This window comes from Delphinapterus leucas, chromosome 5 (genome assembly GCF_059928025.1).
Source record: "Delphinapterus leucas isolate spDelLeu-1000000601 "Yukka" chromosome 5, BTC_Dleu_Yukka2, whole genome shotgun sequence".
Classification (NCBI taxonomy): Eukaryota; Metazoa; Chordata; class Mammalia; order Artiodactyla; family Monodontidae; genus Delphinapterus; species Delphinapterus leucas.
The window spans coordinates 70521937-70546238 of record NC_143133.1 but is presented as its reverse complement, the minus strand read 5'-3'; the positions used below and the strand labels follow the sequence as shown (position 1 = coordinate 70546238).

Here is a 24302-nt window from a genome sequence, read left to right as displayed (position 1 = left end):
TTCACAACAGTGAGGCCAGTAAAGTCCGACCCATGGATTTCTCATGATGGGTCTCATTTTCGTCTCTCCAGTCCTTTTACAGGAAACCCTCCTTCCCAATCCTGTCCATAGGGTTCAGCTCTGTCCTCAGGAATGATCTATGGCCCAGGCCTAGTCAATGAGAAAATGATCTTTCTAGCCACAATGATAAGCACAGGCAAAGGCATGGGACTCAAGCTGGGCCAAGGAGTTGTAACCAGCACATTGACAGTTGCTTTAAGACTAATGCTGTTTGTCTACCATTACTCCTGGATTTTGCAGCTATGAGAGCCAATATATTTCCATTTTTCATTAAGCCAATTTGAGCTGGTTTTCTGTCACTTGCAACGGAAAGAGTCCTGACTAACAGAGTCCTTTTCTCGAGGCTAGAGTATCTGACCAGACTGACCCCTCAGCTTTGTCTGCTTATACGTGTCTACAGGTTGCTGGTCCACCTCAGTCTCTGTGATCCTGGCAATGTCCTTAGGAGAGCACTTTGGATTTCTGGCCATTAAACAGTGAAGGGGTGGGGGTGTGGGGTGCACCCAAGGACCAAAGATAGCATCAGTGTTCTTTCTGCAGCACAGCAGGGGGTCGGGAACCGGGGTTTACCTGTACCACCCATGAGCTTGGTGACCCAGGCAGATTACTTAAAGTACCTCCCTGTGCCTGACTTTCCTCATCTAGTGTGGATAACGGTAGCATGTACCCTGCAGGATCATTTTGAGAAGTAGATTTATGTAAGTTAAGGACTTATAACAGTGCCTGGCATGTAAGAGGCATTACATAAATGTTCATAAGACCATCTCAATGCTGGTTATTAATTTTGTAAAAGACAAATTAGAAAAAAAAAGCTTTTAAGACAGCTAGCCCAATTAATCGGCAACTACAGTACTATAGATAAGAGGAAATGAGACATAAGGGACATATCAGAGGTGGATGGACAGGACTGAGTTAAGGGGAGGTGTGACATGCGTTTAGGGAGAGGGAACCGTTAAGTTCACAGCACTATTCTGCGTGACAGCAGAACCTGAAGAAGTTAAGTTTGGCTTTAGAACCAGACCAATAAGGGTTCCCATCCTAGCTCTGCCATTTTTTAGCTGTGAGGTTTTTGGAAAAATTATTCAGCCCCCCTGCAGTTCAGATTCTTTCTCTTAGAATGGGAACAATACCAAGTCCTCTCTCAAAGTGCTTTGTGAAGATAAATGGGACTGGGGACATTTAGTACTGTGCACAAAAGGCAGCACTGTGGGGTCTAGTAAATATTAGATATTATTAGTTGTAAGGTCTGAGGACTGGATTTCTGCTTATAAATACCTAAGATCTTTCACAGTTTTATTTGTGTTCATCTCAGAAGCGACTGACTTCATAGCTGCTGTGTTAGTAGAGATCTTTGGAAACAAACAGATGACTCAAATAGTTTTCAATACCCGACAACACTGGAGCTGAGCAGCTTTGACAGCAGCTACGTATCGGTCTCTGTGCGTTTCTGCCATACACCCACCTCTGTCTTCTGGCCGTTCCTATAAAGCTCAGGCAGTCGCATGAGGGTCTCTGCAGACACATCTTTCTCCAGGACACCGTAAATGACGGGAGGGGCGGATGTGAAAAGGAGGTTGAAGAAGATCAAGACCCAGTAGTCAGTCATGGATGTTCCTGAAAACCCACAAAAGAACTGGTACCAGAAAAGGAGGTTCACATAGGCCTAGGGACACAAAGAGGAACATTTGCGTCTTAGAGTCAGCAATGCGTGCTAGGACCGCACACGCCACACGCTGCTGTTCTGAGCCGTGTGATCTCAGCCCCTCCTTTCCTCACAGAATGGAAGATCACAACTTACCTTGCAGCTTTTTTGGGTAAATTAAAACACACACACACAGACCATTTACTATGTGGTGCTGGCACTGTTCTAAGAGCTTTAAAGAGAATACATTTAATTTTAGTAACAACTTGGGAATTACTGTTGTTCCCATTTTACAGATGAGGAAAGTAAGGCACGGAGAGGCTAAGGAACTTGCCCAAAGTTACCTGGCTAACACGTGGCAGAGTCAGTATTCAAATGCAGATGTTCTAGCTCCAGATGAAGAGAATCTAGCCCTGTGCCTGGTATGTGGCAGCCATACAGCAAGTGTTCATTCTCTTGCTTTCTGGGTTCACAATTATTTTTTCCTGGTGAAATGTGATGGTGTCGGTTGAGTGGCCAACCATCCCAGTTTGCTTGGGACTGAGGAATTTCCCAGGACATGGTACTCTTACTATAAAAACTAGGACAGTCCCAGGAAAACCAGGACAGGTGGTCATGCTAGAGGCCAGGCACATACATAGTTTCTTATTTTGTCTCAGACAGAGTAAGTCCATGATAGCAAAAGCTCTGTGCCCTGAAGCAAGGCAGGCCACAGGAAAGGTCACTGGGCTTAGAATTAGGGGGTCTTGTTTCAAGTCCTAGGGAAACTTCCTATTGACTATATGACTTTAGGTCATTTTAATAACCTCTATGAATTTTGGTTTCTATGTCTGGAAAATGAGAATTATACGACATCAGGTCTTAGTATCAAGATCCAGTTAGCAACTGCTCATGACCCGAAAAATGCCTTTTTATCGATTTTAATTAATTAAGATATTATTGTTGGCACCATAGATACACTGAAACACCTCAGGACGGGGACCACAATCCTTAGAATAGAGTTTCTTAGTCTAGGGTGCATGGATATGCATTATGCCTCACTCCTGAAAATGTACAGGTTTTAGGTATATGCGGTTTGGGGCACTATTCTGGGGAATGAATCCATAGTCCTTATCACTATCTCAAAAATTGCCCAAGATGCAAGAACCGTAGTCTCAGAAAGCTAAGCTATTCGAATGGCTTCTGATACTAGCCCTGTTCTCCATAGTTTACAGACCATTTGTTGTTTGGCTAGGCAAGAAAGAGGCAGAAACAAGTCAGGAGGATTTCAGTGTGAACGGCCATCAAGGTTTACGGAGCAGAACGGCCCCAGGGTCCTTGCTCCCTGGTGATGTTCTCTCTACTAATAAACACCCCCTCTCTCCAACTGCATGTGGTATCTTTTTTTTTTTTTCCATGAGACAAAATTTTAAATACTTAACAACAGTTAGACATTTGTTTTATCATAATGTCCTAGTCTCTTTCTACTATTAGTTAGAAATATGGAGTTAAAAGGAAGGGGGAGAGGATGCAGTGGACTGCATCATAATAGAAGAGAAGGTAGAAAAATGCAAAGGTATTGTAAAAACCTGGGAGATGGGCTCCCCTCTAAAAGTCATTGACCACTAAGTCCTAGAATTTTAAGTTACAAATCACAGCTTTCCCCAGAATCACACTGACAGAGATATTATACATTTCAAATATTTTCATACAGTATCAACGCTTTCTTAAACTTTGATTGAATGTGCTAATTCCAATTAGGAAAGTACTGAAAGCTTCCTGAAAAGTTCATCTTGCTATAGGAAAAAAAAATGCTCCTGCTGACTGACCGACAGACACACATGCACGCACCGATCTAAATTACGTATTTGGGATATCCTAAAAATGACTCATTAAAGTCATCTTTTTCCTAAAGACGGCATTTCAACAGAGTGATGTAAATTTCTGTTTACTACTAACTTGCTACATACGCACTTTAAAGACCAAGAATAAATGTGGTCTGAAAATCATGACATATTTACATAATCACCCCTCCTAGAAGGGATTTAGGTGAAGCAATCTAAGGTCCACATGGGTTTATGAAAGAGAAAACTGAAATTTAAATGGTTTGCTGAAGATTCGAAGCCAGGAATCCTACTACGCAAATTCTGCCCTTCTATGAATTACATAGTCAAAAATTAAGTCCCTTGACCATCCAATAGCTACCAAGCACAAACACATTTCACAGGCTTGTCAAAGAATTCTTCATCTGGGAGTGCTAGCCAGCTACAGCCTAAAGCACTATACTGGGTTTTCATCTGTATCTGTGTCTTCAATATACCACATGGGACATCCGTCTGGGGACAGCATATATACATATATAGTTTTTATATCTCCTGTAAAATTGAAGAAAACCTTTTCATTCTCTACTGACAGAAAGCATTAAACATTTCATAATTCTGCTTGTCACAACCTTTTTATGGAAGGTCAAAAGCTGGATTCTAAACGAATCAGACAGGGCTTAATTGAATTTAAATGCATAGGGAATAGAAAATGCTAGCAGATGGACAAGCCTAGCAATCTGCTCTCAGCAGCTGAAACACAGCACATTCCCAGATTATTCCTGGTAAGACAGCAGAAGTGCTCCTGGCTGCTTCCCAAACATCAACAAGCAAAGTGAGCTTAGCATCGGGCCCTTCCTCTTCACCCCTTACACAAGCTGGAGTGGAAGGGAGAAGGGAGGGGGGCGAATTTTCTGGAGCTACATACCACGTTCTTGTAGAAAAAATAGAGAATCATGTTGGAAAGTCGGGTATAACACCAGTGCCCGTGGACAAGGAGTAGCTTGCTGAGATGTTTAAACTGGGAAATGGCAAAGTCACTGGCCATCACAGCCTGCAGAGGCAACGGGGAGAGAACGTCACCCTGAGCTATGGAACATGTTAGAACAGACGCAGCATGGCAGCCTAACCGCCAGCAGGCTCAGACTGGTCAAATATGCGGTTTAAACCTAAGACCGGAAAAAAACAAAAAAAACACCTTTAAACAAACAAAAACCCATGAATACAGAGCCTTAACGGGTTACCTGGAGTCACCACTCAGTTTTCCAATGTGGTCCAATGAAACAAAACTTCTCTCTGGTCACCGTTCATGATGTAATTTCAGCAAGTGTACTTTCCCTAGAGAGCAGCTCCCTTACCAAGAACTCTGCGCATTACAGCGTGCATTTGCTTCTCCTCCATGAGGAGAATATTAAAAGTATATAGTCATGACTTCATGTGACTCTGTATAATGTAGCAGGTAAAGGACGTATTTGAATTTCTCATCTTTTATAGAGATGTTGTAATTTATCGTTCTCGGGAAACCCTAAGCCTCACATCCCACTTTCCTTTGACAGCACTTGCTCCATACATGACAAGCAGTCTTTTGGACAAGCTTCTATCTGAATTTTGTGCCTAAAACACTATTCAACACACATGTGCACACATGAAAGTAGGACAATCCCACTTCCCTCATTCTCTCCTATCTTCTCTCCCCCTCTCCGTCTCTTTAGGATTTTTAGATATTTCATTCAAATCCTTAGTAGCTCTCATCAGTGTCAAAAGTCATACAGCTATTGCAGTGCTAAAAATATATATCCTTATGACTTAGGTAAGTTATATATTTTTAAACTGAACAAGTGGGCCACAGAGCTAAAATTACCCAGGGAAATTACCATAATACTCACCCAGTAAATAATCAGTGAACGAATGGCTAAATGTCCTGCCACCCACTCCTGAGCTAGCCGCAGACAGCCTCACTCTACCACAGAGATTTGACCATGGAGAATGCTGCCTTTGGATGGGCAGGTCAAGTTCGTGGTGTTTGGGTGCACAACATCCTCTCACCTGCATGCCTTCTTGACCTGAGATCCCAATCCCAACGTCTGCCACTTGTATCATGCTAACATCATTGGCACCGTCACCTTTGTGAAACAGAAGAAAAGGTGAGAAACATATGAGGAGCAAAGAAAAACTGCCAACTGTGCAAATCAACAGTGGCCACTCAAACAAACAAACAAATCCTTCAAAGCTTATCCCATGTCTCCAAGTTGCCTGGAAGCTAGCTAAGCACAAATGCAATGTGGCATCCCACTGCCATCAGGAAGAATTCCATACTCAACACTACCTTAAAATCCTTCATGCTACAGCCCCTACCTGGACTGACCTCCCCTTTCTCTATGTGTCACTCATTCTACTTTCAATTTTCCAGATATACCCTACTCCTTCCAGCCCTGCACATGCTGTTTCTCTATTCTTATAACACTGTCCTCATCACCCCTGCCCCACCTTGCTGGATTTCAAGGGCTCTTGCGCCCAGCTTAGATGATCACTTCCTCTGGGAAGTCCTTGTCATGTTCCTTTTAGATTCAATGCCCCTTCCTTAGGCTCCAAGCACCACCCTACGAATCTCTATCATATCTAGCATGGTATTAAGCTTGCTATAGATTTCTTTGTCTTCCCAACACATTGGAAGCTTCTTTAGAGGAGGTATTACATTCCTGCTGGTAATGAACATCTGTTGTTCCCAACTGCCCAGCAACCTTAACTTGTTTTCTGGTAATAGTATCCTGATTTTCCTTGGGAACTCTGAGTCCATGAGTCTCTGAGCCCAAACCACCAGATTTGGGATGGGCAACTGACTCAGGTCTGGACAATTACCATTGCCTGTTCCCTGGCCTCAGTGGTTGGTTCAGAGACGGGCACATGATTCAGCTGAATTGATAGAATTGACATGTCCAGGGCTCTAGCCTCAGGAACAGATGGATCCAGGGGCTTGAACAATTCACTCATTTATATGCTCATTCAATAAGATAGCTGAACAAAATTTCACCCTAATCCTGATACTTTATTCCAGCAACTTGAGGAGAGGTGTTATCTTTTCTCTCAGGTTGCTAATAGGATAAGATATAAAGGTAGGAATTTTCAGTAGCTGTACCAACACCCTGAGGGGAGATGCTACCTGAGACTGAAAATAATCCAGGTGGAAACAGAGACCATAAGAGATGGCTGAGGTCATCTTGCTAATGTCTGAACTTTGGAGTGTCTCAGAGCTTAATTTCACCCTGTTTCTCTTCTCCACTTACACTCATTTTTTTGGTAATCTCACTGATAATACTATCGGGGCTTTAAATATCACCATTAGACTTACAATTCCCAAATTTATGTCTCTAGCCAATTCCTCATTGCTAAATTCCAGACTTTATCTCCAGCTGCCTACTTGACTCACTGTTTTAGACATCTAATGGATTTCTCAAACTTAACATGTATAAAACCCAACTCCTGCTTACCCGACTCCATCTCAGTAAATGGCAGCTCCGTCCCTCTGTTCTCGAGACAAAACCTTGACGTCCCCCTTGACCCCTTCTATTATATAACATATCCAATCCATCAGCAGATATCAGCAGCTCTTTCTTCAAACCATGTCCATTATCTTACCACATCCCACCACCTCCTCTGTTCCTACCTGCGCTCGAGCCACAATCATCTTTTCCCTGAATTATTTCAATAGCTGCTCAACTGGTCTCCTTCCTTATGTCCTTACAACCCAGTGGCTCCTCTCAACACAGCAGCCAATGTGATCCTTTTCAACTTAAGGCAGCTCACGTCCCTCCTCCCTCCCTCTGCTCAAATTCCTCCTGTGGCTCTCTGTCTCTTCAGATAAAAGCCAAAATTCCTAATGGCCTCCAAGACTCTACAGGACCTGGTCGCCTGCCACCTCTCTGTCCTTCACTAACCTGCAGAAAACTCCTCCCTTTGCTCAACCTACTTTGGGTTTGAACACACCAAGCATGGTCCATTGTCTTCTCTGCCAGGAATGTTTTCCCCCCACCCAGATCTCCTCTGGGTCCCTTATCATTTCCTTCAAGTCTTTGCTTACACACAACTTTATCAGTAAGACTGTCTCTGAAAAATCTATTTAAAATAGAAGTCCCTTCCGCCTCCCCCAATGCTCTGCATCACCTGACTTTGCTTTATTTTTTTCAATAGCATTGGTCACTATCTGATATCTTATATTTTTATACCTTTTTTTTTTCCACTTTTTACTGCATTACCCTCCTCCTATACGTAAGTTCCTTAAGGAAAGGTACTTTGTCAGTTTTGTACACTCTTGTATCTCCACTGCCTAGAAAAATGCCTGGTACATAGAAGGCACTCAATAAATAGCGGTTGAATGAATAAACAAATGAACTGTTCATATTCTTGAATTTAACTTTCTCGAAGGCAGAACTCATGAATTTCTCAGGTCTCCGATTCAGTACATTACCCTCCTTAATCCAGATGATTTGGGGATCTGACATGTACCACAGAGTCCTATTATATTGTTTTCCATGTCACATCTCTACCACCTGGTTCATAAGAGGAGGCCAAATAGGTGATGGAGGGGAAAGGGGAGGGAGTGAGGGGACGGAGGAGAAAGAAGGGAGGAAAGGGGAGGGAAAGTGGGGGAGGAAAAGGAAAGACCGAGAGAAGGGCAAACGTGTACAGAAGAAAGGACAGACAGAAGGATCAGCCTCTGGTGTGACATGAAAGTGAGAAGTGCAGGGCTGGGTTCCACTTGCACTCACCGATGGCCAAAGTCATCACCCGGAGATGGCTTCGAACCAGTTTTACCACTTCACTCTTCTGCAGGGGCGTGGCTCGGCAGCAGACCACAGCATGGCAGCGAGCAGCCAGCTCCAGGAACCGCCTCTGCAGACTCTCCTGCAGGGCAAACTCCAGGGTCCTCCCGTTGATAATGAGTCCAGCTCGCAGCCCTGAGTCCGGGGGCGCGGGAGGCTGGTGTAAAGCCTCACTTGATGCTTGCTCTGGAGAAGCTGGATTTTTCTTCTGAAGTTCTTTCAAGATCGTGTCCATCAGCATCTCACAGGCATTCTTGAAACGAGAGGCAAAGACAGTTAGCCTTGGGGCTCCCCTGCTGGCCACATCCAGCTATATTTATCATTGCTATTCTTTAACATTTGCTTCATCAAGTCAACCCCAGGGAGTGAATAATCGGTTACTTTCCAAGACCTCACAGCTCTTCCACAGAGACTTCTGTGTGTATATGGGGACAGGATAAAAGGATGGGGTGCATCTCACTTCCAACTGTACAACTAAGAAATAGTTTTAGAATTTCTTTCTTTATTTGTGCAATTTACCTTCTCAAACCATGAATCTCAAGAGCCCTTCGGTCTCATTCTCTCATTTACTACCTGCTTGACTTTATGCAAATTAATATAACCTCTGAGCCTCGACTTTCTCATGAGAAAAATTCAAACGTCTACATTATAATTCATTGTGAGGAATAAGTGAAATAATGTTGGGTTAGCCAAAAAGTTCGTTCGGGTTTTCCGTACGATGTCTTGGAAAAACCCAAACGAACTTTTGAGCCAACCCAATACATGCACAGCTCCTAGTGTAAAGCATGACACAGCAGAATTTAAAACAGTAATAGTTATTTTTCTCTCCTTTTTTTTTTGTTGTTGTTGTTGTCTTTTTGCGGTACGCGGGCCTCTCTCTGTTGTGGCCTCTCCCATTGCGGAGCACAGGCTCTGGACGCGCAGGCTCAGCGGGCATGGCTCACGGACCCAGCCGATCCGCGGCATGTGGGATCTTCCCGGACCGGGGCACGAACCCACGTCCCCTGCATCGGCAGGCGGACTCTCAACAACTGCGCCACCAGGGAAGCCCTATTTTTCTCTTCTTTGATTCAACACATTCACTCACTTACTATTTATTGAGAAGCTACTGTGTATTTGAAAAAATTCTAGGTGCTGGGGATACATCAATGAACCAGAAATCCCCACCCTCACCGAGTTAACATTCTGGTCGATGTTCTTAGTGGCCTTATCCCATTTGGTGTGCATACATCCCTCCACTCTCCTCATCCCACGTTTGTTAGGAAGCTCTTTGAAGACAGACAGCACTTTTAATTTACTTTTGAAATCTTCCTAATGCCTAAAAGAGGGCCACGTTAAGCACCCAATAAATATTCATTAGATGAATTCTACTCAAGAACATGAACAATAAACTTATACAGAAATTGTGTCAAATGACCACTAAGGACAGAGGCAAACAAAATCCTGGAACGGTGCATTTAAGTTTATACACTAAGCCTGAAATAGTTTATTCACGAAAGAGCCCCTCACACTCAGAGGCCATTCACTCTTATTTCAAATGCTACTTTATCAAGCATTTCTCAACCCAAAGCAAAATAAGATGGGAAGTAGGTATGAATATGTAGGCACACAGACACAACAAATACTTAACAACCATATATACTATAAACAAGAGGTTCAAGTTCAAAATGGAGATACCTGGTAACCTTTACCACGAGAATAAATCTGATCCCATACACCTCAAAAGCCCCCATGGAAAAGTATACAAAGATGAATCAAAGATGCTCAGCATAGGCTCAGTATAGAATAATAAAAATATATTTTTAAAAACCTTCCAAACTTTGGTTAAATTAAAATGGTATATTTAGAAGGTAACATACCCTGCAGTCATTGAAAATCAAGACCTCTATTAACATGACATGATGGTTAAGATATCTGTTAAGTGAAAAAATATAGCCATAATACTATACAACCGTAAAAATACAGTCTGTATAGCATTCATATGCTCATACTGCAGAGTGCAGTCTGACTGGATGCCCTTCAAGATATGAATGTCAATTATCTGGTTTTACGACTGTAGATTGATTCTAGATATTTTTATTCTCTTGAGTACAAAAGTGTTTAGTTGTATAAATTAACTATATTTTCATTATAGAAAAAATATACATACACACATATAGACAATCTTCATTATTTGCAGATTCCATATTTGCAAATTCACCTACTTGCTAAAATTTACCTGTAATCCTACGATAAAGGTGCTTTCTTGGTCATGTGTGGACACACGCAGTGACCGAAGATTTGAGTCATGCAACACACACCTTTCCAGCTGAAGCTGAGTGAGGTGATGATGCTCCGACTTAGGTCAGCTCCCACACTGTAAACAAGGGCCCTTTTCACTCTCTGTCTGGTGACACATTTTTTGCAGTTTTGTGCTTTTTGATGGTGATTTCACTGTTTAAAATGGCCCTAACTGTAGCCCTTTAATGCTGTCTAGTGTTCCTATGTACAGGAACGCTGTGATGTGCCTTATGTAGAAAACGTGTGTTAGACAAACTTCGTTCAAGCCTGAGTTATATGCTGTTGGTCATGGGTTCAATGTTAATGAATCAACTATATATGTATAAAATTACATATATATAATATGTATAAAATTATATATATGATTATATATATAATATATACAAAATTATATACGTAATATATATGATTATATACATAATATATATGATTATATATATATATATAAAAAATAAGGTGTCTTTAAAAAGAAACATACATGACACAAAGTTATGTATTGATTGGTTGATGAAAGTGTTATGACCAGAGGCTCACGGGAACCTAATCCTTTATTTCCCATAGGGGCAATGGTTCAGTTTTTACTACTTCAGTATTTCAGCAACTTTATAGAACTTAACTCCATGAATAATGTATTTATACAGATAAATAGATATAGGTTATATAATATGTATCATAATACCAAAAGCATGCTTGACAAGTAATCCGCTGTCGGTGCTTAGGCAATTCACAACCTTTTGGAGTCTCAGGCTATAAGATGGGGATAATTTTATCTGCTCTACTAGTTATAAAGGTCAAATGAGATCATGTATGAAAAAGGCTTTTATAGATTCTAAGAAATATGAATATAAAGAGTTACTACCTCAGAAGAAAATTTTAAATGAAATGAAAAAAAAACTTAATTAAATGATGAATCCTGAAAGGCAGTAAATAATCCAGGATATGAGTCTATTAAAACAAAAAGAAATCGAAATTTATGAGAACAGAAATTATGTAAGGTTTGTAAGTGGCTACACTTACCATAACCTAATTTGCAAATTTAGGAACCAAAGTTGATGGAAACCTGTAAAGTTGAGGTACTATACTATAGATATGGTTGCCAGGTGGCCCACCTAAAATGTCACAGGAGCAATGTCCTTCGCTAAATGACAAATTGGGCTCATGACCTTCAATTCCATTTTTAACTCTTAGCATATGAGGGGTGGAGAGTGGGAAAAAGAGAAAATAATACAGTGACTGAGCCCCTACTATGTGCTTGGGATTTTATATGCATCGACTTGAGTCATTATAAAACTCAATTAAATTATGTTCACTCACTGTGTTCCGTTTAGTTATCTGAAAAATTGAGGTGAAATACCTACTGATAGCAAAAAAATCTTTTGTATTTAGAGCAGTCCACAGTGGATACTCTATAAAGACTTGAGTTGGTAGTTTTAAATACCTTTAACCATAAACTGTATATTTATAAATAAATTTCATAATACTAATGATTTTACTGCTCACAAAAATGGCATAGTCAAAACTGAACACAAATGATTTATTACTTTTATTTTTAAAAGTTCATTGAACCCCTTTCATCTGCCAGGCACCACATTAAACAGTTTATATTTTCCCATTTAATGCCCACAACATCCCTGTGAAATAGACATTACTCTCACATTACAGGTAAGAAAATGACTCAGGAGGGCACCTCGCCAAGGTCACATACCTGGTCACTGGCAGGCTAAGCATTTGAATCCAGGTCTTACCAAACTTAGGGCACTTCCATTTTAGTGACTAAAATGACCAAGCATTTTCTTGTGCTCACTCCCCAGCTGAAACTGGGATCTGCCTGGTGGCTATGCTTGTGGGCCCCTGGGCCACTGTCAACTGCCAAGGAGAACTCACTCCGTGTTGAATAAGGAAAATTCTCTTTCCTCAGAATGTACCATCTAGTTGGGTATTGACTGAGGCCTGACCATAAAAACATGGCTAACCAAACGTGGCAGCCTGTGACCAAGACCCAAGATGTGATCCAGGTGAGAAGCTCCAGAGGATTTCTGAGGCAGGTTGCTATGACAGAATGGATGTGACTGATAAAAGTATGACAACTGAGGAAGGAAGGAGGAAGGTTTTCCAAGCAAATTAAACAGTATGCACAAATCTTAGTATCACTATACTAGGAATATTCTGAAAAAAATAAAATACCTGTTTAATTGATTAGAACATCTGTATTAGAGATTAGTGGCAGGGGTGGAGGGGAGAAGGAGTATTAGAAAAATAGGCTGAATCCAAATTTCTTACATTCCTTCTCCTCAAAAAAAAGGAGAAAAAAAAATCCAAAATCCCTTTTTTCCCTGCCCTTAAACAGTTCTTCCAACTTTTGATATTCTCAGGTGCACTAGCTAAGATTAACCACTAGAGAGCAGGATTATCCTCTGAGCCTAATTTTAGAATTACCAGGAAAATAAGTATTCACCTGACTCCAACAGAAATCATTACTTCTCCTCAGCTTGAAAGGGGGGTAGATTTCTGTCCCAGAGCTTGACATATTTTGTCATCATGGTCTAAATCTTGTCAAATCAGTGATAATTCAATATGGAGTCAGGGGGCGGGAAAGGCAAACAAAAAGGAAATTTTCTTTCAGGGTCTTTATTCAGCAATGATTCCTTTGAATCATGATATTTTCCAAGCCTTTAGAAGAACTAAACAAGCTAGGTTGCTGGATAGAAGCACTAGTTATCAAGGAGCTAATGGTTATTGGTTTTTCTTTCTCCTTATAGCCATCACATCACAAGTATTCCGTTGGCTTTGAAAACACAAAAAGACTGGCTTGATCTCAGTAAACATACTTTACTCTCAGTATTGAGGATGAAAAGCTTGTCCTCTGGCTCCAGTAGTTTGCACGCATAAGCAATATTGACAGCTGTCTCCTGTTTGTCTCCTGTCAGCATCCAGATCTTGATTCCGGCTTTGTGAAGGGCTTCTATAGACTCGGGGACCCCCTCCTGCAGACGGTCTTCAATGCCAGTAGCACCTAAAAAATAACCAAAATGCAACAGGGCTTGTAAGAAACACAAAAGCCAGCTGAAGCTCATCTAAACTATAATTGAACCCTATCTGTTAGCCGACCCAATCCTGAACTACACAAAAGGTTCCAGTAGCTTCAAGGGGTCCAAATGAAGCGTGAAGACTCAGACCAAAATCATATACAAAGTAATATTTTGGGAAGAAAGCCTTCGCAATCAACGAGTTTATCAAATTTACTTGCTCTCCTTTTGGCTAGCTTGCTTCTCTGTAGATTGAGGGGGTTTCATTCAATTACTTATATATCCTTACTCTTCAATTTTATAATTCCATGATACTCCCGAGGGTAAGGGTAGGCTTTTAAAGACTGTTCTGGTCAGTAACACGTATTATCTATTTTTAATGCTCTTTCATATTGTAAGTCCATAATCCTCTTTTCTGTAACAACTGAGGCTATGTTTTAGAATTCAGAAGTTTTGCAGATTTTTTAAAGGTATGAGGATATATGTATCATATTTTATAATATCTGGTAATCACGCGTATTAGTATCTTTTAGCAAAACTTACAAATTACGACATTCACACTAATTAGGATAATAAAGACTTTAAATTGTCTTATCAAATCAGGCCTGATTCTGTTGCTAAATGAGTTTTGGCACTAAACTCACAAAGCGGTTTCGAGTCTGGAACTGCAGATGAGGAAACGTGAGTCTGCACCCCTCGCACTGTCACGGAGAAATGACTTAGGAGGAAAATCATTACTTTACTGGCTAGAGACCAAGTTAGAGCGTTTTTTTTTCTCTGAAGCAGAGGAACAGAGCTCAGAGACCGGTGTTTTGGTGTGTTAGTACTCTAAGGCTGTGCTCCTCAACCTTGGCTGCCTCTTAGAACTACTTGGGGAGCTTTGAAAAATTCAATATGGCCACACCACACATCAGACCAATTGAAACAGAATCCCTGGGCAGGCATCGGTATTTTTTTAAAGTGCTCCAGGTGATTTTAAGATGCAGCTCTATCTGAGACAAGAAGTGTCAGGTGTGCAACTTTTAGTTGAAACCAGGAAGGAAGAGGAGAGAGACAAATTTCATTAGCCCGGTTGCAGGCACAGATAAAGAATATGGGCCCTGGAGTGAGGTAGATCTGAGCTTCTCCCCAGCTCTGCCAGCCACTAGCACGTGACTTTGAACAAGTCATTAAACTGCTCTGTGCTCCAAGTTTCTTCTAAATAAAATAGAGATTTGTTGTGCAGATTCAAAAAGACAACACATATTAAATACCTTATCCAATGGCTGGCAAGAAACTTTAGCTTTCCTCCCTTGAACCAGGGTATTTAATTGGCTTTGTATTCTACGTTAAAGCATTGAATTTTTAAATGATCTTAAGGATGACCAGCCTGCCACAAATGAAGTCTAAGTTCACTGCAGTGGAAAATGGACTGGAAAGGACTGGAAGCAGGGTAGAAGTCAAACTGGACGGGGTGGGCAGAACCACATGTATCTATTAGATCAAAGTGAAAAAAAGCCACTGGTGAATAACTAATTTACAGACATCAAGTGTTTTTGAAAATTCCCCCTTCAGACAATACCTACCAAGTAAAGTTAGTTTGTTCTCCAACCTCATGGCAGATTCAAGTAGTAATTCTTCCCTGTTGTCAATGCTGGTTTCAGCTAAAAAATGATTTCTCAGCCACTCTGCATATTCAGTGTCACTCATGACCTATGAGGGGGAAAAAAAGCTATGAGGCAGGCCATGTGATGAGCCTATGGTATTTCCTTCTCTGGGTTCACTCAGGCCAGGTCCAAATCCTCACACTACCCAGTCACAAACTTCCCGAGCTCTGTGATCAGACTAGTGTAACACTGAGGATGGATAAACCCTGTAGCTCAGAATCTCTGGGGAATTCTAGGCACCATATAAGATGAAAGTAGGTTAATCAATTAAACCAGGGAGTATGCAGTTGGGAGAAAGGAGCCACTTGAAAGTTAAATTCAGGGTTATTCTAATGGTGCAGTTGAAAAAGTGGTGTCCAGTACTCAATTTCAGGTACTATATAGCTAGCAGCACCTTTGATTTCTTTTGATGGTTGGTTTATAGGGTGAGTTATCTGTAAAGGTTAAAAGAAAAAGGAGGCCAAATGGGTGAAGCAAGGAAGTTCTCTTCCAAACAAAAAATTAAGTGGAATTCCTGGAGAAGGAAACAATGATACATTTTCCTTTGTCTTCAGGTTGCTGTAATGGGAGAAATCTACTTTCAGTTCTTATAAAGCAGCATGCAGTAGAGGGGGTGAGGCAATTTCTCTATCTACTCATTCTTGCCCACAAGGTAATTTGATTTGGGAGAATCTGACGTCTATTGGGCTACATTTTTATCAGGGCAGGATCATTCCACTGAGGCAGAAGGTCTGTTTCGATCTTGAATTCTTCTTACAACTGTGTATGAGGCAGGCTTTTGATTCTCCACGCAGCTGGTTGACTAAGTGCCTCAGAGTCTACACCAGATCCCACTTTCCCTAAGGCAGTTCCCAAGAACTAGAATTTGGAGAAGAAATGAGAGATGCCTACATTGGCCTCAGGTCCTAGCTATAGTCTCCAATTCAGTTCTCCCAGGAGCTCTATTGTTTGGGTACTACTGGACAGCCATTAAAGCACTGATACTTTGATCTACATGTATCTCTCAATCTTCTCTACCAGCCAGAGCCCAGAATGAAGGAGAGAAAATTGATACTTTGGCTTCTAACACAGCAAAAATTAACTGTAGAGCTCAGAGCCAGGGAGGGAAAAGACAACAGAACGGGTAGGAGGTAGTTATGCAGAAGAGGGGGAGAGGTGGCAAGAGTAGCCTCCTTGGTTCTTCTCCAATATTTCCCCTATGTGGGCTGATCTGATTGTTCTCTGTTTCTTTTCCTTCAATGTTCATCATAGCTCTGTTATATCTTGACAACAGACTCCCTTCCCTCCCCCATAAGCACATCCTTCTCTTGCACTAGCCCTTACCAGACTCTCCTTCTCCACCCTAAGTAGACTTCCGCACCTTCTCCTGCCGCTGCTCTACTCTGAAACAATGAGTTAGCTGAGTCTGTACTGAAGGAAGAAACCCTATCTAGGTGTGCAGCTGGGGATGCGGTTGTGGCCATGGCTGTAGGGATGGGGCTGGGGACGTCTTGGCTTATCAATGAGGGAGGGTAATATAAGGGTGTAAGGCCTTGCATATAGCCTCATTACAGCTGAGCAGCTTGACTTGGTCAATAACTAAGCCATACCCCACTGGCCGAGTGGCACAAAAAACTTGACCAATTCACTCTTAAAAGGCTTCGTATCTCTGTTTCTCCCATGCCCCCAGGGGTGGTTCTGGTAGGAACGCCCCTCAAATCACTTCTTGGAGCTCTGTCTTCTTTCTTATTACTTAAATTTTTATCTAGAAAGGATTCACTATGTCCCAGGATTATTCTCAATAGAGAATGATAAAAACTGAGATAATATTTAGGAAATTTACCTGGATTTACAGATAAAGACTTATGAGCCCACCAGGAAAAAATATCAAGAACTTATAAGTGGAAAATTAAGGCCAGTCTCCAGCCTCATTCTTTTCAAAGCACATTTAATGCTGTAAGATAGAGGAATGATATTTGCAAGGTACTCAGAGAAAGAGAGTAGGATCCAGGGATGTTTATTCCCAGTCATACTGCATACTCCATACAAAAGCACTCGGATATATCGAAACATGGGAGAACTCAGACAATATAACTTTCAGGCATCTTTCTGGCAAAATACTTTGAGAACAAACTACAACCAACCAATATATAAGGAATAAAGAAGCGATATGAAAATAGAGCCCAGTGGCCCAAAAACTTTTCCCGATGCTTGGATCAGGGTTTGATATGCGCTTGTTTTCGTTAAATGATAGTGGAGCTAGGAAGGAAGGAAGCCAGCCTACGGGCACACGGAGCAGCCTTACCCTCTTTGCTACACACAGAGTGCGCAGGCCTCGCTTGGTGTAGGCATCCAGGTGCTGCTGGGTTTTCTCCCTTAACATCGTCTGTTGTTTTTCCAGACCGGGTCCATCTAAAATAATTAACACACGTGTTCCCACCAGTTTGCCCAATGACATATTTTTTTAAAACAATGGTAACTTAACCCACAACAAACAAAAGGTCTTGTAGTTCTGAATCCCAAATGTGCATTTATAAAAAGGACCCCTCAGAATAAATCTTTCCCTTGTCTCTTTTTCCCTGGGGAGAGAAAAGTACCAAGAACTTAATACAAACACCATTCCCACACCATCGATAATGACTGTCACAATGATTATAAGGATGCTGGCTGTCATTTACTGAGCATTTACCATTTTCTAGGCTCTGGTCAGAGGCGCGGCTTATATTGCATATAGTATATCATTAAACCTCTCAGCAACCTATAAAGGAGGTACCATAATCCCCACCTATTGAAGGCAAAGGACAGTTAGGTAACTTTATCAAGACATAGCTACTGTCAGAATCCAGATTTGAACCCTGTCCATGTAACCCCAAAACTTAGGTGCTTTCTCACCAGATCCTAGGCAGCTTCCCCTTCACTTCACCAAGGGTGACGGATCCCTACAGATCTGCTTGTTTGCCTTTATAAATCCCTTGAGAGTGGCCCTTCAATCTCCAAGCCCTTCCTATCACTTCCCTCTCAGTCCTGTATGAACCCACCTGGGGAAGCCACTGAGAGCAACTCCATGATCACAGAATCAGCGCCCTTTGTATACACCACGACTTGGTTGGAAATGGGGTGCCGGACCACAACGGACATTCTTTTTCTGACTGAGTCGAAGGGCAGGATGTGCAGGAGTTGAAATGTTAATTGTCCCAAAGCAGCGAAGTCCACCATGACCTGCTCTGGGGTCCGGGACTGCAGAGCGCACTGGTAAGCCCTGGCGGCATATACTAAGGCCGCTTCATCCGGGCTCTCAGCCTCATAACACAGGCTGCAGGCCAAGGGCTGTCCAGGGAGGGATTCCACCTTGCCATTTGTGACATCCACATTGCTGTCTTGCTTCTCAGTTTCTGTGGGACAAGCTGAGTTACCAGAGCCCTGGGGACTCTTGCTTGTCTGGGAGATCTCTTCCTCCACAGGTGAAGCTGGTTTCATTCGACTAAAGAGAGATAGTCTGCTCACAAAGGCATTTGGGACCCCAGAGGATGGCTCTTTCCCACTGGCAAGAGATGGTGAACTTGATCTTCGGACAGACAGTCTCTGGAAGAGGCTTTTAATCTCTTCCAAAGACTTAATGGGCATTGCATGCACAGAAGAGAGTCCAATCTAGGAAAGATAATATGGGAAGGTCTCGATAATACAGTCAAAGGCAGCTGACAACAACTGTGAGGTCAAACTGGGGGAAAAAAGGAGATATGAAGAGTTACCACTCCCTCACATAGCAGCCTGCTTCATACTTACAACTGCCGCAGGAAACGTTAATAAAAATAAAAATAGCCATGATGAAAAAGATGCACTAATGTTGATGGCATTGTGAATTTCAAAACCACTTAGGAAGAAAACTGATAGCAAAAGACATAAAATGCTACGTTGCTAACAGTGGACATACGTATAGCAAATTCCCTAATGAAATAACTTAAACTATAAAAAATTAATAATCTTTATTATATGCATCCTAGCAATAACAATTTAAAAATTACAAGCAAGTATTTAATAATAGCAAATTAGAAACATCTTAAAATGTTACAGAACATTTAAAGGTCAAGTTTATAAAGATTACAGGGCACTATTGAAAAAGCTAAAAAAATAGTATTAAAAACAGTATAAAAACAAATGTATCATAATACACATTTAAAACACTGGAAGAAAGTAAATCGAAAGATTAACAAACTAAACTTTTTTTCTTTTATTTTCCAGGTTCTAAAAAAGGTTGTTAATATGACCTTTTAAGCAAAGTAGGCCAATAAACAAAGTAGCTCACAGAAGAATTATCAGCATCATAACAGGAATTCAAATTTCTATTTTTATAGAACTTTTTCTTGTTCATAGCCTGATTTCTTCTAGATCTTAACTCTTATCAGTGATTAAATTTAGAATTTAATAACTAATTGGGATGACCAATTAATTGAACGCTAAAATTTTCTCATTTAGAAATGCCCAAGGCATTAAAGAATTTTCTCCTAATAAGTATTAATTTTATGATAGTTTGAGGGACTCATGCTGGTCAATTTTCAAACTTACTGGCAACTCAAAAATGAAAAGTGAAACTCAACCACAGATGACGTTTCTGTACTCCACATGAATTCTGATTAACTCTTTATTCATTGCCTTTCTGTCACTACCTTAAAATATCATGAGGCTTAGGCTCTTATATGCCTAGAGATTCAGGCTACAGAATATTATATTCTTTGGGGATAAGGCAACTATATTTCTTAAACAGAAAACACCAAAAGATGTCTATATTGGAAACAGATGTATATGAAAAAGTGTTACATGGGGAGAAAAACAGAACATCCAGTGAGTTATCCTCTAACTATGTAAGTTTTCAAAGAGCAAATTTCTAGTTGAAATCTTATAAAAATACAGTTTCTGATCAAATGAAAGCTTAATGGGAAGTAAAACATTTTTATGTTAAAACTGACCACCTCTGAAGTTGCCAAGAGAAAATGATCTAACAGAAAATTAAACTTTGAGTTGTGCTGCAAATTGAATTTTAAATAGATGTATGCAAAAGGCGAGAGAGTTACATTCAAGGAAGAGAGCACAGCAAGCGGTAAATCACCAGTCTCTGAAACAAGTTTTTCTTTTTAATTGAAAATGAATTTTCCATGGATTCTAAGCTACAAAGAGACTTTAAAAATCCAGCTTGTGTGGGAACTGCAGAGCCTTGGTATGTTATAGATGTATTGGATTTTAGAGCGATTAAGTTTACATTACCCAACTGGTACATGAAAAGGGACATTATCATTAAACATGATAATGAATCTAATACTTTATATTTTGCTTGATGCAGTGCATATGTTGGAGGTTTTAGAAGTTCCACAGAAAGCTTCAAATTTGGTAAGCAAACTAAAGCAAAATGAACAGAGTCACATTTTCCAAGAATTGTTCTCGTCAGCTATCCTCCTAGAGGCAAAATAGTATAGTAGCTCTGAGCCACACTTCCTGGGTTCAATCCTATGTCTCCCACAAACTGGTCCTGTGACCCTGGGCAAGTTACTTAAGCTCACCTGTAAAATGGGGAACAGTAGAGTAACAGCACCTAACTCATGGGGCTGTTGGGAGCATTAAACATATTAGTACCAGTAAATCACTTAGAACATCATAAGTTCAGAGTACAGATTAAGTAATGTATAAATATTACCTGCTACTATTGTTAATTACGATCCACATAATAAGACGACATAACAAGTACATTTAAACCCAAAATTCTCTTCTGGAAGGTGACCCTTGTTTGCATTAGAGACTTACCTTTTGCCGTGGTTGGTTAGGAGCAGAAACCACTACTGTGTTGCAAATTGCCAAAGCAATAAAGAAGTCGATGATGTACAGAGTCTCCAGTGGTGGATCTGGGATAGTCTCATCCAGTGGGGTAAAAAGCTGAGGTGTAATCTGACTAAACTTGTCCAAAAGCCTGGTGTCTGGTACCACATCCGTTTCCTGAAGATCCAAAAAGACAAAGCGTTGTTACAATAAGTACCTAAAAAAACGAGTTTTAAATCTACGTGAGCTTTTCTAACCAGAATCTGTGAAGCACGAGACAGTAAACTGTATTCTTCTAAAAAAGATTTAATGGACATGGTGTCATGGGAGGTGAGAATAGGGAAATAAAAGAGAAAAAAATTAAATGGAAAATTCAGAATGCATAATATGAATGGAGACTACCTTGACTCTTAACTCAAAGTAAGCAAGAGAGGAACAATGCCTTTCACCAAAAACTAGCTGAGTTTTCTTATTTTGAAATACACAGGGCAGAGCTATATTTTATTGTGTCTAGGATTCTACTTTGGGCATATATTCATCCCACAGAAACTGATGAATATCAATTCTTTTAAAAGTGAGGGCGTTATTCATACTATGTTATTTTAACAAAATATCTTACAGCTCAAATCACTACTATTGTTAAAAAACCAACCCTCCGAAATGAAATTACTATAAGCACGCTAACAGAGTTCATCGGTATTTCCTGGTAACATGCTACAAGACACTAATATCCAAGGGTCCCTCTAAGAGATTTCTGATCATCAAATATTTTTGGCAACTGTGCCCTATGCCCCTCTCTTTTGTACAATTCCTTTTACGAGTTGGCTTTAAGAAGTTTGCTTACTGGGGAAAAATACTTCCTTTTGTTAAACACGGTACTTCTCATTCTTATTTAGAAGTACTAGTTTTAATGAAAGAATGTTGTACTAGAAATCTGTAGTATGCAGTCAACTGCTTTACAAATTTTTCAGATGAGTCAAAAAAGGGGCCATCTCCTCTGAATCAAGTTTTCACAAAAGTGCCACTGTATTCTAGAGGAGTCCTGACTGCAGAAAAGCCAGGAGAGGTGACGGAGAGAACACAGTAAAATATGGAGATGTGTGATATTAGATTCAGAGTGACCGTGGCTTGCATTTTATGCTTAGGAGTTTGGTGAGATTTAGCACAGCCTCAATAAGAAAAGAGCACAGGCTGGGAATCACATGGGTTTGGGTTCAGGTCCTAGACCCACTGCATACCCTCTAGGGGCCTAAGGCTGCTTACTTAACCCTCTGAGCTTCATTTTCCCTCTTCTGAATAATGGTAAAAAGTACACCTACCTCACAGGGTGGCTGTATAAAGTAAATGAGAGAACGAGTGACATGAGACCAGCACAGCAGAAACCCAAATAATTTAATGTTCCTTCTCCTTCTCGAACGATACACTCACCTTCAGGCAGGTTACCAGGCTAACAATGGGTTTCAAAGGTCCCAGTTTTCCGCTGTCACAAGGCATTCTTAAATTTCTATCTAAAAACAGCATCTCTTGCTCCGTGATATTTGACTTGGCAAAATTTGAACCCTGTTGCAGTTTGCTGGAGTTCGTAAGCACTTGTAATCTGATGGCCGTTCATTAACGAGTTGGCCACATCTCCTCCCGAGTCTCACACATAGTAACACTGAGCCAGCGCCTGTGCTGGGCCCTCAGTGACTCAGAGAACCATCCTTTCCTTGAGGACCCCCTTGCCAAAGTCAGCAGAAGAGAGTGGCAACATCTGAGACTTCTTTCTCACTCGATACTCAGGAGCCTTGTTGCATAGGATTAATGAAGGTCTATGATGATACTGTTATCTAGTGAGCGTGACAGACGCCGTGGGTTGGAGCAGTATTTCCAGAGGCACCCTTCTCAGAATGTTGATGCGAATTAAGCAAAACCCCAAGGAGTTCCATACTGAAATAAATTTAAGAAATGTTTAAACAGTGCTTTATTGTAGCACTTCTCAGAGCGTTTAATGGGTACCAGGAATCTCCAAGAAGAGGCTAGTATGTGCAGGTCTCCCTAATTTTATTTTTTAGGGACGTTTGTTCTTTGGAACATGATTAGGATTGAGTTAGGGACCTCAGAAGCAAACAGTGATTTCATTGTGCCAATGATCTCCGCATTGACTAATAACTGGCTTCAGAACATAAGGACTCTACTGCATTTTGAAGTTACTCTAAGGCTAATGAAGATTTGTAACTTCCGTCTTTGTGACAAAGACATAAGTCAATCTAATAAGTCATCTGGGGAATTTAAGAACCTGTGCTGTGATCATGAGAATAAAAGAGATCCTGGAGCTGACCAAAGCTGGGGCTCTGGTCAGCAAAACTGTGTTTATAAAAAGTACTGTCAAAATAAATGTAAGAAACTCCGGACCATACAAGACCCTAGAAGCATCATAAAATAATATAAAGAAGAGCCCAGAAGAAGATTTAAGGAAAGATACATGTCAAAATGAAACTGCAGGAACAGAATGTTCTTCCACTTTAGTTGCTGTCTCTAAAATAAGTTAATCCCTAGTGACTAAGATATTTAGTTGCTGAATTGAGGAGAAAGTATAGTGTTATCACATGCAATTCTTATCTGTAAGATTATATCACAGGTGTTTTTACCTAAGATCCAAATTTTCCTCATGGAGACCTTCTATTACAAAATTGACTTTTGCTCTTTTTTTTCTATGATGGACAGATCCTACCTTCTCTGAACTCTGATTACTCCAAGAACCAGGCCCAAACCATCCAGCTTTAAATGATTCCATGCATATGTACTCTCCCCACAGGGTGTGTAAGTTCCTCTAAAGGAAGGACCATATCTTATAGATTTCTGTACATTTTTTAAAATTGAAGAATAGTTTATTTACAATGTTTCAGATGTACAGCAAAGTGATTCGGTTGTATCTATATCTATTCTTTCTCAAATTCTTTTCCATTATAGGTTATTATAAGATATTGAATATAGTTCCCTGTGCTATACAGGAAATCCTTGTTGCTTATATATTTTATGTATAGTAGTTTGTATCTGTTAATACCACACTCCTAATTTAACCTTCTCCCCTTTCTTCTTCCATAACCATAAGTTTGTTTTCTGTCTGTGAGTCTATTTTTGTTTTGTAAATAAATTCATTTGTATCATTTTTTTTAGATTCCACATATAAGTGATATCATGTGATATTTCTCTTTCTCTGAGTTACTTCACTTAGTATGATAATCTCTACGTCCATCCACATT

The 24302-nt window shown here is 40.6% G+C and overlaps 1 protein-coding gene across 1 annotated transcript in view; it reads right to left on the bottom strand.

Annotated features, from left to right (window-relative positions):
- The window catches only part of ATP10D (ATPase phospholipid transporting 10D (putative)), a 78249-nt gene that overhangs the window by 16123 nt on the left and 37824 nt on the right, over window positions 1-24302 (bottom strand). The window contains exons 10-18 of the mRNA XM_089911889.1: window positions 21046-21234; window positions 18291-18900; window positions 17558-17664; window positions 15193-15319; window positions 13430-13614; window positions 8268-8574; window positions 5548-5624; window positions 4430-4555; window positions 1523-1723 (exon numbers count right to left, since the gene is read on the bottom strand). Of these exons, the coding sequence (XP_089768015.1) occupies window positions 1523-1723; window positions 4430-4555; window positions 5548-5624; window positions 8268-8574; window positions 13430-13614; window positions 15193-15319; window positions 17558-17664; window positions 18291-18900; window positions 21046-21234 (1929 nt within the window). The remainder of the gene's footprint in view (window positions 1-1522; window positions 1724-4429; window positions 4556-5547; window positions 5625-8267; window positions 8575-13429; window positions 13615-15192; window positions 15320-17557; window positions 17665-18290; window positions 18901-21045; window positions 21235-24302) is intronic.